The sequence below is a fragment of the Phodopus roborovskii genome, unplaced genomic scaffold, assembly GCF_943737965.1.
Source record: "Phodopus roborovskii unplaced genomic scaffold, PHOROB, whole genome shotgun sequence".
Classification (NCBI taxonomy): Eukaryota; Metazoa; Chordata; class Mammalia; order Rodentia; family Cricetidae; genus Phodopus; species Phodopus roborovskii.
Window position 1 is genome coordinate 1,127,419 of NW_026126481.1, and position 18,181 is coordinate 1,145,599.

At 40.5% G+C, this 18,181-nt stretch overlaps 1 protein-coding gene across 3 annotated transcripts in view; it reads right to left on the reverse strand.

Annotated features, from left to right (window-relative positions):
- Window positions 1–6,226: 6,226 nt before the first annotated feature.
- The window catches only part of Gcnt1 (glucosaminyl (N-acetyl) transferase 1), a 30,629-nt gene continuing 18,674 nt past the window's right edge, over window positions 6,227–18,181 (reverse strand). For all 3 annotated transcript variants that reach the window (XM_051194062.1, XM_051194061.1, XM_051194063.1), the window contains exons 2-3: window positions 12,839–12,987; window positions 6,227–10,606 (exon numbers count right to left, since the gene is read on the reverse strand). In XM_051194062.1, coding sequence (XP_051050019.1) covers window positions 9,181–10,467 — 1,287 coding nt within the window. In that variant the 5' untranslated portion in view covers window positions 10,468–10,606; window positions 12,839–12,987 and the 3' untranslated portion in view covers window positions 6,227–9,180. The remainder of the gene's footprint in view (window positions 10,607–12,838; window positions 12,988–18,181) is intronic.

An 18,181-nucleotide genomic window follows, 5' to 3' on the forward strand; every position in this document is an offset into this window, starting at 1 on the left:
GATTGCTGGCTGACACCGTCAGACTGTTTGGCTGTGCCGTTTTATATTCCCACTGACAACGAATTAGGCATCCTGTCAGTGCCATCTCTTCGCTAGCATTTGTTGTTGTCCATGTTCTGGATTCTGGACATTGACAGGTTTGCCTTGGCGTTCTATTGTTTTAATTTGACGTTTTCTAATGACACATGAAACATCTTTTCTTATGATTATCTACCAGTTATAATATGTTCTGAAATATTATCTTTTGGGTCTTTTGCGCATTTTAAAAGTTTAGGTTCTTAATTTTTCTTACCATGGAATTTTAAGTATTTGTTGTTTTTTTATGACAATACCATATCAGATATGAATTTGGGAACACTTTGACCAATCTGAATTTTAGCAGAAAATAAATACTAATATACTAAAGTAACATCTGGAGGCTGGATGCTATTCTGTAAAGACATAAACATTGCACTGAGTAAAAATGTGAAATTGATGCTTGATTTTGTTCACTGGGACAGGATGTATCACCTTCATTTTTGTGTTTCCAGGGTCTAGCACAGAGCAAGATAGTCAGTAAGCACTCACTAAACACCTTCACATTAATAAAGTAAATTGATTTGCTTAATCTTGATTACATTACTCTTCTTGGAGAAAAAACAATTTCACTTTAATTTCTTTCAAATAGAAATTGTAACAGATGGGAAAAGGATACAGAATTTCCAATAACCTTGCAATAGTTACCTAAATTCAGCCTTTTGCAATCTTCTAGGTGAAAGAAAATATCACTGGATACTCAATGCTGCACTACCATGTCCTGTCATTTTTATTTTCTGTCCATAAATATTTCTGTTGAGGAGATTTGCCCTTTAGCAATCCAGCTACCTAAGCATGTGACTGTGTTAATTTGAGAGCAGGTCACAGAGTGTGGTCAGGGTGGGTTCATTTTGTTCACTCAGAGAGAAGGAAGAGAAGGAGATGACAAGTCTACCTCTGAGTTCCTGTTGTACTTTTCCCAAGCTGAATGTAGAAATGCCATCAACAAGGTCACATTCACGGTCATGGTCACAGTACACCTGTTTCCTACAATGCTGGACTCCAGTTTGTATGGATTTCAAAAGACATGGGGGGGTGGATAAAGAAAATAGGGGAGCTGTGTGTACATACACAAACTTGATTTAAAGTTGTATGCATTTTGGCTTCAAGAGCAGCTAAGCCAGGGTCACAGGAGAGAGAAAAGCCTTCCCCGGGAGTCTTTCCACACAACTGCCATATGATAGGTGGGCTACAGGTACTTGATGAGTCTTGGTTAATTTATTACTAAAAAATATTTATCACTTGAAAGTGTCTTCTATTCTGAAACCCTGAAGCCAAGTGTTTTAGGAGAATGTGTGATGTGTATTAACTTTTTTTTCTTTTTTCTTTTTCTTTTTTTTTTTTTTTTTTTTTTTTTTTTTTGTGCTGAAAATGCTTTGTAAAAAGAGAAAATAGCCAATCAAAGCTGGCCTTGGTGGGACATACCTATAATCCTAGCATTTAGAAGACTGAGATAGGAGACTGGCTACTTTGAGGCCAGCCTGGGCTTCTTCTGGGTTAGTGCTTAGTGGATTACAGTGCTTTCCAGCAAGTACAGGGTAACTCTGGTTACTACTGTACTGCATGCTTCAAATTTACTAAGAGTAGGTGATGGGGGATGTCCTTCTGCATATATGTTTCTCTTATTGGTTGATGAATGAAACTCTGTTTGACTAATAGAGACAGGAAGATAGGCAGGATTAGGAGATGAGGAGAATTCTGGGAAAGGTAGTCAGAGAGGTGCCATAAAGGACATTGCCATGTTACCACCAAAGGAGTAACAGGTCCAGGTATTCTCCAGTAAGCCAAGCCCACATGAAAATACATAGATGAGTAGAAATGGGCTTAATTATTTAGACAGAGCTAGTTTATAAGAAGTCCTAGCCATCAGCCAACAGTTTTATAATTAATATAGCATTTGTGTGTTTATTTGGGGCTCAAGGGTGGTGGGACCTGGCTGGAAGAAAATTCCAACAACAAGTAGGTCTCTTTCTCTTTCTCTCTCACACACATTTATTATTTATTATTTGTGTCACTGTAAGTGTGTGGAGGTCAGAGGACAACTTGGGAAAATCAATTTTCTGGGTCCTGGGGATTGGTCTAAGTTCATAAGGCTTGGCAGCCAACATCTTTATTGGCTGAGCCATCTCTGTGGCCCCTAAGAGTAGATCTTAGAGTGTTTTCATCACATAAACAGCTGTGAGGTGTGATGAGTATGCTCATTAACTTGATTGTGGTAATCCCTTAGTAGTGTGAGCATCTATCAGAATATCCTGCTTTGTACTTTAATCACATATAATTTTTGCTTGTTGATTATACCTCAATAGCCTGGAGGCAAGGAGCTAAACTTTTCCTTTTTCCCTCAAGCTTTTCTGTAGGCCCACCCACCTTTTCTGGCCTCTAACCCATATGCCACTTTCCAACAGGTTCCTCCACTCCTCACATTCCTTGACAATTGCTAATTAGCTTAGAAACAGAAAACCCAGCCTAACATAAATCCTCTATTCTCTCCATTTCCTGGAGTTGTTCTTACTCGAGTACAGATAAAGGCACGTTGCCCTGGACCCTGGGCCAGGACACTTCACTGTATTTTATGTAGGGACACCTCCTTCTCCATCTTCATATACTTTCATCAAGTATTAGAAGAAGACACGTCAAGACTATTCTCTTGATAGCTTCCAAACTCTCCTTTCCCCTCCTGCCTTTAAGACTCCCTCCTCCTGAGGCTAGGCATGGCTTGGCAGGCAACGTTGTGCTTATTATATACATGCATAGAAAGGACTCAAGTTTGTGTTCACTTAAAAACCACCAACCCCAGTCCTGGGGGAAGGGGAGGGGTGGAGACAGGCAAGTACCTGGGGTTAGCTGGCCAGCCTAACAAAAACAGCTAGTTTCAGGTTCAGTAAGAGATCTGGTTACAATAAATTAAGGTGAAGAGTGATAGGGGAGGGCACCTGGCCTCTGGCCTCCACTGGTGAACACATGAGTATTAGGGGTGAGGGGAGAGGTGCAGGCAGATCATGCTTCTGCATTCACCATGCTTCTTCATTTTTCTCTCATGTCTTCACAAGCTCTTTAGGGATCATTTCAATAATTCCGAAAAGACTGCACTATTTGTTTCTATAACTGTAATTTCTCAATGCATTTGCTATTGAAAGAAAGAAAAAATAAAAGGGAGGGAGGGAGGTATAAGGATTGGCTAGCGGTGTTGCTTTGTGGAAGAGCCATGCATACATGCCTTCTCCCAGGAAGTGTTCTACTCAAAGCAGAGTGTGTGTTGGAAGGACATGTGTGGCTGAAACAGAAGACATTTTTGTTTGAAAACAATAGATGCCCTTAGAGTTATGCCTATCTAACTTCTTTGCAAGCTGTACCCAGAATGGTTCAGGTGGTTATGCCAAGAAGGTAAGTAACATTACCTGCCAGATGTGTGGAACATGCAGTAAGCTAATGCCCAATAAATGTCAGTTGTTATTAATTCAATGGACTTCAAGGAACATATTAAAATGAATGCTCTTCTTTGAGCAGAAGGGGAGGAAAAAAATTCTCTAATGGGAAAACATTTCTTTTAAATCAAGTAATAGAAGGGAATTCTAACCAGGCCAGGAGATTTTTCTAATGTGTCTGAAGATAACAAAAACAAATTATAAATACCTAGTAATATTTAAGCCAGTGTGTTCATGTTCAGAACTTTTCTCAATGGTTTCTTGAAATCACATTGGTTTCTGTTCTTATTTAAACTTAAAGGTGGGAGATCCTTCACACAGTCTGTGATCATGGGCACCAACAGTGTTTGTTCATCAAAGTTACCTCTGTGACAAGAAGATGAAGAATGTTTTCCAGTTCTAGTAAAGGTAAACATTTTTTTAAAAAAGATTTATTTATTTATTATGTATACAGATTCTGACTGTGTGTATGCCTGCTCTTACCCTCTGAGTCACTTCTCCAACCCCACAGATGTACATTTTAAGGAGCCAAAGGCAAAATCACCAACATAAGCACTCTGGCACCTTGAAAGCAGATTGTTGTGGCCAATAGAAGTGGAGCATGTATGCATGCTTCTTTCACAAAGGGACACTAATAGCCAGAGCTTTTATTTCCCCAATATCAAACACATTGCTTTTCTGGCTATTTCCAGGAAATTGCTTTACCTGACCTATACAACTAAGAAATCTCATAGTTACTCAAGGATAAGGCCTTAAAACAGACTATTAAGTGCCACAGCTTAAATCTAAATCATTGCCTGAGGATGAATAGCAAGAAGTCAGCAGGGCCCTTCTGCTTGAATAAACACACAAGATAGAGGGAATAAGATTCCCTAAGGCAAACCTTGAGGAAAAGGCTCCAAATTCAGACTGGACAGCCAATAATTTCATGGAGCTGGAGGGAATGACTTTAAAAGGTGCAGTTTTGGGAGAACTCCGAGCACTTCTTTCTGTTCAACACCTTTTCTTCTAGAAGATCACATTATATGTAGTTTTCCTAAGATAATCATTTTAGTACCAAGAATACATGCTTTGAAGTATTCAATAGCATTGAAATTGTTAATTTGAAACCAAAAATTAAATCTTGGTTTTGGTTAGCATATGCTTGATATAAGAAAATGTTGGGAGTGGGGATATGGTTTAGTAGGTAAACTAAACTACAGAAAACATGTGGACCTGAGTCTGAGCCTCCAAAAAACACATGAAAATTCTGGAAATGATGCAACCTTCGAAATCTCAGCACTGGGGAGGGAGACAAGATCTCTAGGACCTTTGGGGTCAGCCAGCCTAAACTGCTTGTAAACTCCAGGTCACTGAGACCCTTTCTCAAAAGAGGGTGGGTAGCATTCCTGAGAATGACACCTGAGGTTATTCCGTAGTTTCTACCCATGCACACACGCATGTAGGTACTCATTTAAAAAATGAGATATAGGTACTGAAGAGAAAGATGGCCCAACATTTAGGAATAGTGGTTGCTTTTCCAGAGGACTAAGCTCGATTGCCCACATCTGCATGGAATGGAATAGTTTGCAACTACTGGTAATTGCAGCTTCCAGGTAATTCGATATTCTCTTCTCCTGAGCACTGAGCATAGAAATCTGAAATCAGGAATGATGGCACCTGACTGTATCCCAGAACTGAGGGGTTGGTGTAAGATGATCAGCGGTTTGAGGCTAGTTTGTCATATATTATGAGACCATGTCTAAGCCAACTAATCAATCAATTCAATTGGTTGAGCTAGAACTGGAGGAGAGGCTGTGACACCTTAGCCTGCTTTGAGTGTGTGAGAGCCTTGATTTGATCCTCAGCACAAAAAAATTAATGACAATAACATCTTTATAAAATAGGTTTTGAGAGAGAGCTGCAATTCATCCATTTCGCTGCTTTTTAGAATGGGCTTCATCTAAAAAACATGTGGACTCTGCCACTTGCTGAGTTCTGAATGTCGGAGGCACAGCTGAGGGGGAAAGAACCCTTGTCCCCAAATACTGAGCTTAGTCCAGATGCCATCAGGTCCACCCTGCTGATGGCTTCTGGGTGCTCATAGCCACATTTTAGATGAAACTGAGTCTAGAAAATTGCAAAATAGATCTCTCTCGGCAACAGAATAATTCATAAACTTGTAAAAGATTTTACTATCATTATTCTTTTGTGCTAAGAATCAAATCAAGGTTCCTATACATGCCAGATAGGCTATAGAGCTTTATAACCATGGGGTTAATCTGTGGAAATCTGTCCTCTCCATCACTGGACACAAGCTGAAATGTGCCCAACATCTAGGAATGCCACTCACAGCATGCTTCTAAATTCCCCACCTTCATTTTTGTGCATGACCTGTTACTTTTTATTTTTCTTTCCTTTTTTTTTTTTTTTTTTTTTTTTTTTTTTTCTTCAGTTTCATTGTACAGCCCTGGCTGGCCTGGAACTGGCTTCAGAAACCAGGCTTGTCATGAGATTACAATGCACCTACCTCTGAAGTTCAACACCACACCTAACCTTTCATCTTATGCAATGTAATTTTTCTAGCCATATCCTCCTTTCAGACTTTTTTTTTAAACCTTGGTAATTTTAGACCTCTCTGCCTTGATTTTTCAATTACTATTCACAAATATATAAACTAACTTTATTATGATTAGTGGAACTAAAAGGGAATAATTTGTGCAGACACAGCATTGGTTTCTGAATAATTGATTTTAATGATGATATGACTGATTAAGTAAAATTTATCATAAATAGTATTGCATTTTATTCTTCATAATGATGATTTAAACAACTAAAAACATTCAGGTCCATCATTCCTACACATGAACTATTAAAACAGCCTCTTCCAAGTCATGTGAAGAAGTAAATTCATTGAAATGAACCCTGGGTGACACAGATACATGTTTTGAAATCATAATGTTCCTGGTTTTTAAGCAGTTTGTTACCTTGGCCTTGAAAGAACCTAGGCAGTTGCCTATAAGATAAACAATCTTTTAAAATTAGTTTTAAACAAATGACATACACATCTTGATTGACTTAATAGCTAAAATTCCATTTTATTTGTGAAAGTATTTACTAAAAGTTTTCTATACAAGACCTTAATGATTTTATTTTAAAATTAGTGTTCATTAACAAATATGAAGTAAATTATATAAAGCCCTTATCTCTCCCAATGAACCGGAATTGTGTTCTTCTGGACTGTCTTATGATTTTATTTTCAAGTTTGCTTTTTTTTAGTTCTCTGAATTATTTGTCTCTGTATGGATTTCTTTTGCTTTAAGTCATATTGGAAAATGTATAATCAGAATTCATTGAGTCCCAGTAACAGACGCTGCATAGGCCCTGCCTGTGTCAAGCATCAGGGCACTATCAAGCATCAGACACAGTTCAACACATGCAGTGCTAGGAAGGTGAGGTATCAGTAAGTGTGGAGACTTCACAGCATTAAATGTGGACTCAGGAACTCTAGAATCCTAGTTTTACTCCTACAGTAGGGGAAGAAAAAGACCTTCAAACTTGCCATTTTACTGTAAATTAAATGCAGCCACACTACAATACTAAGAGTGTTTCGATGAATAACATACAATGCTTGATTTAAAAAAAATAATAATTTCCAGTTTTACAAAGTTCAAGAGTTCATCCAGTATAAAGCAAATGGGGCCCTATGTGTTAACTGCTGGTGACTTCAGGTAAAGGTTGCTTGCTGGGTCACTGGAGATTGCTTTAACCCTGCATTTTCAAAACAGAAACAGAAAAACTGTTCAAGTCACAGCTGTTTGCACACATTTTATGTCTCCAGGTACCACGGGTTTTAGATTTAAAAGATGCTTTGTCTCATAGGTAAAAGCCCGTCTAGTAAAAGAAGTATTCAATGAAACCTGGACACAAACTAAAGAAAGAAACCAGAAGCCAGTAGAGCGGGCACCCAGAACTATCATTGCATTGAATCAGCGATGCAGTTCCACAGCAGGCATGTTTCTATTGGTCCAACCCCAAACCTAGCTTTTCTAAAGATAAGAGTTGTCATTACAAGAAAAATATATTCTAGCTTTGAGGCAGAAAACATACTTTCTCAGTTGAATGCCCTAAAATTGTCTGGTGCTATGATTTTCTCATGGGTTATTAAAGATGACTATGTTTTAGAAATAAAAGTACATGGTGTCGATTCTTGTTTAAAATCCAATATTAAATGACAAGGCTTCATGGTCATTAGAATTCTGGCCGAACAATTTACATTTAGCTAAATAATATTAAGAGGGGGAAAACAAAACTTCCTTTGACACAAGACGAGAGTCAGAACTACTGAAACCCTCTATCATTTGTCTTCTGGTGAAAACTCACTGTAATACTACAGTTCTCTTCCCAGGCCTCCAAACACTTCATTCGGACAAGTGTTGTTCTTTCCTCCTCAGCAAAGACCAGGAAAGAGGAAGAAACTAGCAACTAACAGTGTAAGAAAAGCCAGTGGGCAGATAACAAGAAAACTCAAGGCCAGGGTTCACTAGTGGGTCCAGTAGGCAGAAATCTTAATTCCTTGGGATAGAGCCAATTGCTGGCTATAAACATGGGGCCTTAGCAATGGCCATCATAGTCTCCACCTTCCATATCCTTCCTAGTTTTCTGCAATAGTTACTGGTGATGGAACAACATCAAAGACTCAAAGTACTGATAGACGGCCTTCATGTACTTTGCCACTTTGCAGCATGCAGTCTGGGAAAGTGGGGTAAAAAAATGTATATCTGGAAAAACAGTTTGTTTCTTCTCCTTTTTAAAGAGATATGAGTCTTGCTTCCTTGTCCACCCAGCTGCTATCACTTGAGTTTAGACAATCCTGCTTCATAGGCACAGGCCACACACCCAGCTGGTTCCTAGAATTTTCTAATAACTTAAAAGAATTCATAAAATTTGGTCTCCCTGCTTTGGAAAACATGTATGCATAGTTATATGCAAATATTAAGACAGAGATAGTCATGCTGAACATATTTTAAACTCCCTGAGATGACACACAGAGACACCACCCCCATGGAGTCACAGTAGGAAGTAGATCATTTACAAGGATAACTTAAGAGTAAAACCAAATGTCCACTCAAAAAACTATACAAGGTAAATCATAACTTTGTGATTGGTTGTTGCCACAAATTTATTATGTCAAGAAAAGTATCATGCTTAAAATTCTCAAGAGAAATTTGGCACAAATTAAATCTCCTTTGGATTAAGTACCTGGTTTCTTAGATTAGTAGGGAAGGCTGACTCTTTCCTAAACTTGGGTCCCCTGTGTCTATAAAATATTCCCCAGCCTCTAGTCATCTTAACTCTCCTCACATGTGCTCCAGAATACTTAATGTATCAACCTCTCTTGTAACTGCATTCTGCAAAATTCATGCAGCTTCTCTGACATGTACTTAAAAGTCATTACCCAGCCTGGTGGTGGTGGTGGTGGTGCATGCCTTTAATCCCAGCATACAGAAGGCAGAGGCAGGTGGACCTCTGTGAATTCGAGGCCAGCCTGGTCTACAAAGCTACACAGAGAAACCCTGTCCTGAAACAAAACAAAACAATAAAAGTCACAGCCCCAAAGAGGACCCATCTTTGAGTGGAAGCAGATGACAGACAGTAACACTTTGTGCAGTCTTATTTTCCCCAGGATTCCTGACAGCAGTTAGTGTTCTAAAGTCTCTAGGGCTTTATGCCTCAGATGTTCATCCAAACATTGGATGGCAAAAGGGTCAACATCCATGTCAAACTTATTGGCGAAAAAGTGGTGTTTGCGAAGCATCCAGCTCAAGTCACCAGCTCCAAAAACACACACGGAGCGCACATGGACCCCGCTGCATGGTGGGTAAGGAGCGCCTTTGAAAACGTCGCCTTCAAAGTACTGCCACTTGACAAACCTAGCGACAGCATTCATATCAGACAAGTCATACTTATTGCTTGAGGGGAGAGAACCAGGGACTCCAGGGATCCTTTGGACAGTGGCCCAGAGGTACTCATCTGGGCTGTACGTGTCCTGTGCCCACTCCATGAACTTTTGGATATCTTCATTCTCTAGCACATACCCTACATATTCCCTAGTGACTACAAAGTAGGCACTGCCTGAAAAGAGAGGAGTTTTGAGTGGAGGCTGTGCTTTGGCTACCCCAGTGTTGGTTAGCTTCCCATCAACAATGGCATATTGTTTTTTCCATCTTTCTTCCTTGTTCTGAGGCATCTTCTCAGTTTCCAGGCTGTTTTCACCCAAGAAGGACTTGAGCTTCCTGACAATTTCTAGGTTGGTTTTGATAGGGAAATCCATACCACAAAGATTGATCAAGTACTTCCAGCTTGCACTCATCCTGTACAGGTCCTTCATACAGTTGAGGTCAGCCTGCACCCGACTCCAGGATGCATAAACAACATTCTCCAGCTGGCTAGCCACAAAGACGTTACCAAAGCAGGATGCAATGCCCATCACTGCAGCTAAAAAGGGTTCCTCGGCTTTTTTGTCCACGTGGATGCAGTAGAAATTCTGAGGCATATAGATGGCCCTCAGGAGCCTGTCAAGCATTTCAATCTTGTGGTGAACAACTATGGAATACGCTATTGGAAAGCCTACCTCTTCTTTGCTAAGGGGCTGTACAATATATTTGCGCATCCTGATGAAAGAGGCACAGTCACGAGTCATGTTTATATAATCATATGGTGTCCACCGAGGGCGCTTTCTGAATTTTACTGTTAGTAATTCAAGCTTCACCTTCTGGATTTCATCAGGGTCACTCTGTAAAACTTTGGTGCAATTGATATTGCTATTCGCATCATCTTCAGCAAGCTCCAAGTGTCTGATGCTAACAAATTCAGGCTTCTGATGAATTTTTAGAACAGAGAAAGTGATTAGAGAGAGGACAAGACCCAAAAAGTAGTATTTTGCAGGATAAGAGAAAAGTCTCCTCCGAAACAAGTTTCTCGGCATTTCAAATAACAGTCAGAGGTTTCCCTTTGAGATGGAGCAATCTTCCAGGCCTTGGATGCCAATGGTATTTCCTCCAGTTTCCCTCTGTTGTGGCCAGATGAGTCACCAGTAGGACAAGCTATCACTGGACGAGATGGCACTAAAACATAACGAAGAGCATAGTAATTGGAATCGTTTACAGAATATTCTCAGGCTCAAAACTATCTCCTTTACAATGAGGCCATATATTTCAAGCGAAACAAGACTGACTTAGAGAATGGAGATCACTTCATAGAAGACCTATTGTTCTCATATTAAAAGCTGGATACTGGGGGGGGGGTAAAAATCAAGTGCCAAACCTAATTCAAGGATGTACCAAAATATCCTACAATAAACATCTGAGTCTTAATATAGTGGTGCACACTTTTAATCCCATCACTCAGGAGGCAGAGGCTAGCCTGGTCTATACAGTGAGCTCCAGGACAGTCAGGGTAGGAGAGATTGTCTCAAAAACAAACAAAAAAACCAGACAATCTGACCTACACATATATAGAAGCACAGGAACACAGATGATGGTTACTGAACTGTCAACATGCCAGGAGTGCTAGCACTGCCAGTTCTAAGAATGATCACCTCTTAATATCTTAGTGTCATCACTAAGTTCCTCCTGACAGACATCAGCAGCTATCAGCTGCCAGGAGGTGTGTAAGGGTCAGATCCAATCTGCCTTTTGCTGCAGATTCAGAGTTGTGTCACACTATGTCAATCTGACAGTTGTCAAAACAACTGTCAATCTGAAGATCCTGGTAGCAAGACGATTAATTCTGGGTTTTTGAAGAGGACTGGAAAGGCTTAGCTGAACTGAAGTTAGATTGGTGACTGTGTTGGGTGGACCCCTAAGTGCAGTTCCACAGTGATAATATGTTCAATAAATGATACGGCTCTGTATCTCTTACACTGGCTATGACGGAATATAAAAGCCCTCAGAAAAACAATACTTGGGCTGGGAGTGTTGTTCGATTTGTAGAATGCTTGCTTTGCATGTAAGAAACACTGGACTCAGTGCCAGCACCACATAAGATCAGTCACATTGTATAACCCAAAATGCGAGAGGAAGAGGCAGAGTTGGGATCAGAAGTTCAAGGTCATCAATGTCATCCCTTGATGTGAGGCTACTTGGCTCAAAATTAGAAAAAATAAAAACAACACTTCTATAAATTGTCTAAATTAAAACGCCAAGAGCCTAACCAATTCTTAGTATATAAAATGCTTATAAATATTCAAATACTGTGTGTGTGTACACAGGTACATACACTCAGGGGTGGGGTACATGTACATGTGGTGGGCATTGTTTCTCAGTTGCTAGGTTTTTATGCAATAGGGTCTCTCATTGGCCTACAGATCACTGCGTATGTTAGGCTGGCTGGCCAGTGAGCCTCAGGGACCTGACTTTATCTGTCTCTTCAACACTGAGATAACAAACTATGTAAATACACCAACTTTGTTTTTTTGTTTGTCATGGATTCTGGGGCTTAAACTCAGGTTCTTAGGTTTATAAATCAAAGCTCTTCACTAAAAGAGCTAACTCCCTGGCTTTTTTTTTTTTTTTCTGTAAAATTTATTTTATTTTTAATTATGTGTATGGGAAGGAAGCATGTCCACATGAGTACAGGTGCCCACAGAGACCAAAGAGTCCCTGAGGTAGAGTTACACTTGCCGTTACATAACACTCCCAATGTGGGTGTTGGGAATCAAACATGGGTCCTTTGCAAAAGCAGCAAGTGTTTTTACCTGCTGAGCCACCTCTCCAGCCCCCACTGCGTTTTGTTTGTTTGTTTTGTCTTTTTGAGAACAATCCTATAAATTCAGTATAGGAAAGCCTTTAATCCAAGCCTTCAGGAGTCAGGGGTAGTTAGATATGTGTCATTTCCAAGCCAGTCAAGGATAGACAGTGAGAAACTAAACCAAACCAAACCAAACCAAATCAGAACCCCACAAACAAAAAGAACAATTTTGTTACATGGCAATTGGTTCTGTAATGAATAGCCCTATTTGAAAAATGATCATATAATCCATAGCAGATCTGAAATAATTTTTGGGGGGGTTGAGGGTTGTAGAGGGGAGAGTGTTTTTGTTGCTGCTTGGAGGTCATATTGGCCTTGAACTACCAAAGATCACATTCCTTCAGTTTCCCAAGTACTAACTGGGATTGCAGGCATGGGCCACTACTCCAGGCTTGACATATGCTTGACACCAGAATAAATGACACCACTTGAAGATACTTCATTTAGGAAGTAATTTAGTTAACACTAATTTTAGTTACTACTAAAAGACCCAGTGAAAAATAAATAACCAACAGGGCGACATTAAGGAAAACATTCAGACTTTTTACCTTTTAGAATCACAGGAAGGTTGGACTCGTTGGGGCCCTGGTTCTTGGTGACATCCTGCACTTGTTTAGAGGAGCTACTGTGCTGCCAGGTTTCTGTCGCACACCAGGCATCCAGCAATGATGACATGTCCTAGCAGGGTTTTCACAGTCTACAGAAGGAAGAGGGAAGCGGGTGAAGGGTGCTGATGGTGTTTGTAGCATGCACACCCCCAGAAAGCAGCTATTCCAGTATGCTTACCCTCCGCCCCCTCCCTCAAACCTGTGGCTCACTGAGGTCCCTCATCGTACTTCTTTTTCTAATACAATGTTTGCGATTGAATTGTGATTTAAGTTTAACTTCTTCCTCCCTCTCCTCCTCCTTCGTTGAGAATCAAATCAAAGACCTAATGCAAGTTAGTCTTTCTAAAACAGCCCTCGGGAAATGAGTGCTAGAGAACAATTAACAGTCTAATCTAGCTGGAGAATCCCACACACATCCCCCCCCCATCCGCATGAAATCTCCCTGTGCTCACGGACTTATTAACAACAGCCTCACTTGCTCACCGCATCGTCTTCCAATCACCAGTACTTAAATACAGTTCCTACCACTATCAACACCAGGGGCTTGAGAATGGCTCAGTGGTTATGAGTCTTGCTGCTCTTCCGGAGGACTTGAATTTGGTTCCCAGAGCCCGTGTCAGGTGGCTTCAAACCACCTGTAACTTCAGGCACTGTATTTACAACTATACACGATATACATAACTAAAAATAAAATTAGTGCTAACTTTAAAATACCAACAATATCCCTTTAAGTGATCCTTTCCTCATTTTAGTTTAGGGAATAAGGAAAAGTAATTCTGTCCAATTGTTAGCAGATCACCCCAAGGCTAACTGAATGATGACTTTCCCTTTCTCTTCTGAGGCAAGATTTCACTTTGTAGCCAAAACTTTTTGTGAATTTGTAACCCTCTAGCCTTCATCTCTAGGGTGCTGGGATTACAGGCCTGATTAGAGACTTGAGTGGCTTCCCACAATAATACAGCCTCAAAAAACCAAACAAACAAACAAGCAAACACAAAAACAAAACAACTCACAACAACAGCAGTAATAAGAAATCTTGGCAGGGCAGGGTGAAGGGCTGATTTTCAGAGTTAACACAAGATGTCTCCAACCATAAAATTAGTTTCACTGCTACTTCATAACTGTAGTTTTGCTACTGTTATGAATCATAATGTAGATACCTGTTGTTTTCTGATGGTCTTAGACAACCTTTCTGAATGTGTTGTTTGATTCCCCAGAGCGTTGCAACCACAGGTTGAGTATTGATGCACTAAATAGAACTGAGACTTACAATACCTGAACTGCTTTGGGGGGAGGGGGAAGTGGAGGGTGCAAAAGCAAGCCTGAGCTGAAAGAGTCAATGAGGCTGAAGAAAAGCTAAGTGACAGTATTCAGTCTGAGGAACAAAAAGAAAACGAAACACTGACAGCATCTTTGAGACCTGAGAGACAATAGGAAAAGCAAGCAGTGGACAAGGGAAGTCCCAGAAGAGAACAGAGAAAGAGGGTGTAGGAAGAATTGTGTAATAATGGCTGAAAAGCTTTCCAAATTCATCTATATGTTCCAACAGTTCAAATAGGCCCATGAATACAAAGCAGTATGACTAGACAGTTGGACAGTTTCTTAATACAACTTACCGCAGAGTAACAATTCAGACCAACAATTGTGTTCCTGGTATTTACACTAGTGAGTTGCAAAAGCTTGCAAATGAATGTTTACAGCAACTTCATCCATAATTGCTAAAATCTGGACATACATGTGATGTCCTTTAATTAAGCAAATAGGTAAATATACTGTGGGTTAGCCATAACTGACAGCAATGAGTTCACATCTCAGTGTCTTTAGTAAAGCAGAAATACGCACAGCCAACACATAGAGAACTGCAGATATAGTTCTTGCAGCAGGCAAGCTGAGTACAGGAGTAATTTCCAAAGCAGGGGTTCTATGCAGGGAGCCTATGAAATTTATATAGAAGTGGTTCATTCCTCAATAAGATAGATTTCAGGTCATGGAGATTACAGTGATGGACACTTTGGGACATGCTTAGCTTGTTGTATAATAAAGTTCTGCCTGGGAACAAAGAAAGGGATCTTGAAAATCACTAACAAAGGAGTCTCCTCCTGCTAGGCTCAGCCTTGCTCAGTGGCTAACATATCCACACAATGGAACATTACTGAACGATACAAGAAGTTATCTCATCACAACAAAACCCAGTTAGAAAAGACCAAAATCCGTGTTGTCCTAAGCACAGGATATTCTAGGAAAGACGAAACTGTAGAGAGAGTAATAAGATCACTATCTGTCAGAGGTGTGGAAGACGGGAGGATGAGTAAGTTGGGCCTGCTTGTTAGAGAGCAGGGAAATTACTCAGCACATGACTGTGGTCAAGGGACATTATGTACCCCTCAGAATGATCAGGAATTGACATCTGAGCACCAGGGTGCAGCTCATCAGTAGAGCACTTGCCTGGCATGCATGAGATGATGGGTTTAATTCTCAGTGTTGAGGAAAGGGGTAGGGGGAGCCAGTTACAATAAATACACCATACGTGGGGGTGAGAGACAGCTCAGTGGTTTAGAGTGCTTATTGCCCTTCCAGAGGACCAGGGTTTCATTCCCAGCACCCATGGCAGGCAGTTACAGTGACCTGAAACTCCAATTAAAAAGGATATGGCAACTTTTTTTTTTTTTTCTGGCTTCTATGGGGATCCATATGAACACACAGACACAGACAGACAGACAGACAGACACACACACACACATTAAAAAATAGTTATACAAGATTTCCATTACTGGAGAAATAGTACAAAATATGGAAGCTATTTTTCTCTGCAATTTTTCTGTAAACCTAAAACTGTTCCATATAAATCTATGAAAATGAATTTGTACACTCTGGTTTACTGAGCTCCAATGAATATATACTCAAAATCTGCCAGGTATGGTGGGCAGTGCCTTTAATACTAGTCGTCTTGGGACAGAGGCAAAGGTCTGGGCTATATAGTGAGACTGAACCTCAAAAACAAGACAAAACAAGAAAACCCACAAATGATTGTCATCAAATGATCACTAAAAAAATATTGAGAAATTATGGCTGTCCCAGAAAACTGGAATTTATGCTAATGTTGCTGCTCTATAAGGAATAATCAATGGGATTTGGCTAAAACAAAGGGAAGTTAGACAGTAACTCAAACCCACTCAAGACAACACATCGGTGGCAGTAAACATACAGATAAGCATATGGACTTTGAATGTATATTCTCTGTGTTACTCAGCCATCTGACTTGAAGGACAATTGAACAAACTAATAATGCCTTTGATCCTGTACATTTACCATCATGGTAAATGGAGACAGCAAAATGAGACATCGGAGAAAGGTATTTCCATGAAGAGCTGAAGTTACACGGAAATACACATGAAGGTTACACTAACTAAAGATTCTTAACTTACGGATTGGAATAAAATAATTCCCCAGTGAGAAGAGAGAAGAGAACCTGAAAATAGAGGTTATGAACACGTGACTAAAACACATGAAAGACTAAACTTTAAAAAGAGACTCTTGGTTTTATGATCACTCTGTGTGTTACAACATAAAATAGGTAATCTCCCAGGTCAAGGCAAAAGTCATCTGGGTCCTCAATGGAGAGGGAAGGAAGACACATGACCTTGGATGAAGAAAAAGGAGTCATGAAGAACTGGGGAAGAGCAGAGGGAAGACAAGAGTCCCAGCCCACACAACAGAGACAGGAAGAATGAGCTCTATTTATATACAGTACAGGATCTTCAAAAGGTTTAACGATTTGGTGCTGGCATACCTTTCAAAAGAGGTTTGGAAGTTGTTTACAAAATAGTTGGGTCTCCATCTCAAGCCTGGCTAAGACCAAGGCTTCCTCTCTGCAGAAGTGCCCCAGGAAAGTCTGTGATCCCCAGCAGAAAACAGAGGGCCCAAACAAGTCGAATTGTGAGGTGGGCTCTGGCTCACTTGCTTTCCCTATCAGCTCCTTGGAATATTTGGTCATCAGTGCAACACAGTTTATTTACTAGGGAATGTAGAGTAGAGAATGAGACTTAAATATCTTTCTTACAAGTGGGTACTTAAGTGTTGAAACAGACTTTAGGAAGAAGAAAACTACCATTAAGATTCTCAGAGAGACACTGTGTCTCCAAAAATAAATTATATGATGGTGCCAGTAAGATGGCAGAGCAGGTGTAGGCATGTGCCACCAAGCCTGACAATCCCTGGTGCCCACGGTGGAAGGAGAAAATTGACTTGTGCTGCAAGTTGTCTTCTGTGCTCCATACATGCATGACGACTGAATACCCCCCCACACACACACCCTACTTAAACAAACAAGTAAAACAGAAAATATAAATGAATAAATAAAAATAGCCAAGGTAGATTACATTGTCAAAAGGCTGCTGGAACAGTGCTGTCCTATGCTCTTCCATAAGGTGACTTTGCCAGGCCACGTTCAAGCAGTCCACCCCTGCCCCCACACCAATCTGGACAGGTTATGATTATGTTGACCAAAAGAGTTTGGCAGGAATGACACTGAGCAGGAATGACACTGAGCACCCATGTCAGCCCTTGTAGGAACATGCAGCTCCCACCTCCCTGCCTTGGAAAGTGGACTATCCAGAAGCTCCTTTCATAATAAATTCCATGCTATGAGAAACTACAGGGAGAAATCAGACAGTGGTACCCCAGCCAGCATCAGCTCCAGTCATCACAGGTGCCACAAGTAAGTGGATAAACCATCAGGTGACTGGACAGTGATAACCCTAGCCATCAGTTCTAGGCATCACAGGAGCCATGAGCAAGTGGATAAATCAACAGTTGAATGACTGCTGCTGTGCCAGTCTTAACTGAATCCTTGAGCGTGTGAATTAAAATTAAAGTAGATGGGGCTACATTTGAGATGGTTTGCTCCATAGCAATAGGTTAGCAGAGCAACAATCGAAAAACAACAGGATACCTAGCAAAGGAAAACAGGCCTTTAACATTAATGATGTGATAGCAAACATCAGAAAAGTCAATAGAAAGAGTAGGAGTTACAGAGGCAAAATGACTCATGGAAGAGGCGAGGAAAAACACAGAAGTTTCAGACAGCATGACCAGGAAATCCACCAAGTGAATAAAAGGAACCCTGGAGTAAAAAACACACTTTCACTGTGAATCTGTTCTCAGGAAGTTATGGCCCAAGCAGTAGCTCCAACACCCCACTAGTCATGGGGGTGGGGTGAGCATAGCTGTGACATAGAGTGAATACTAGAATTATGACAAAGTGACAGATAGGAAAGGTCCTGT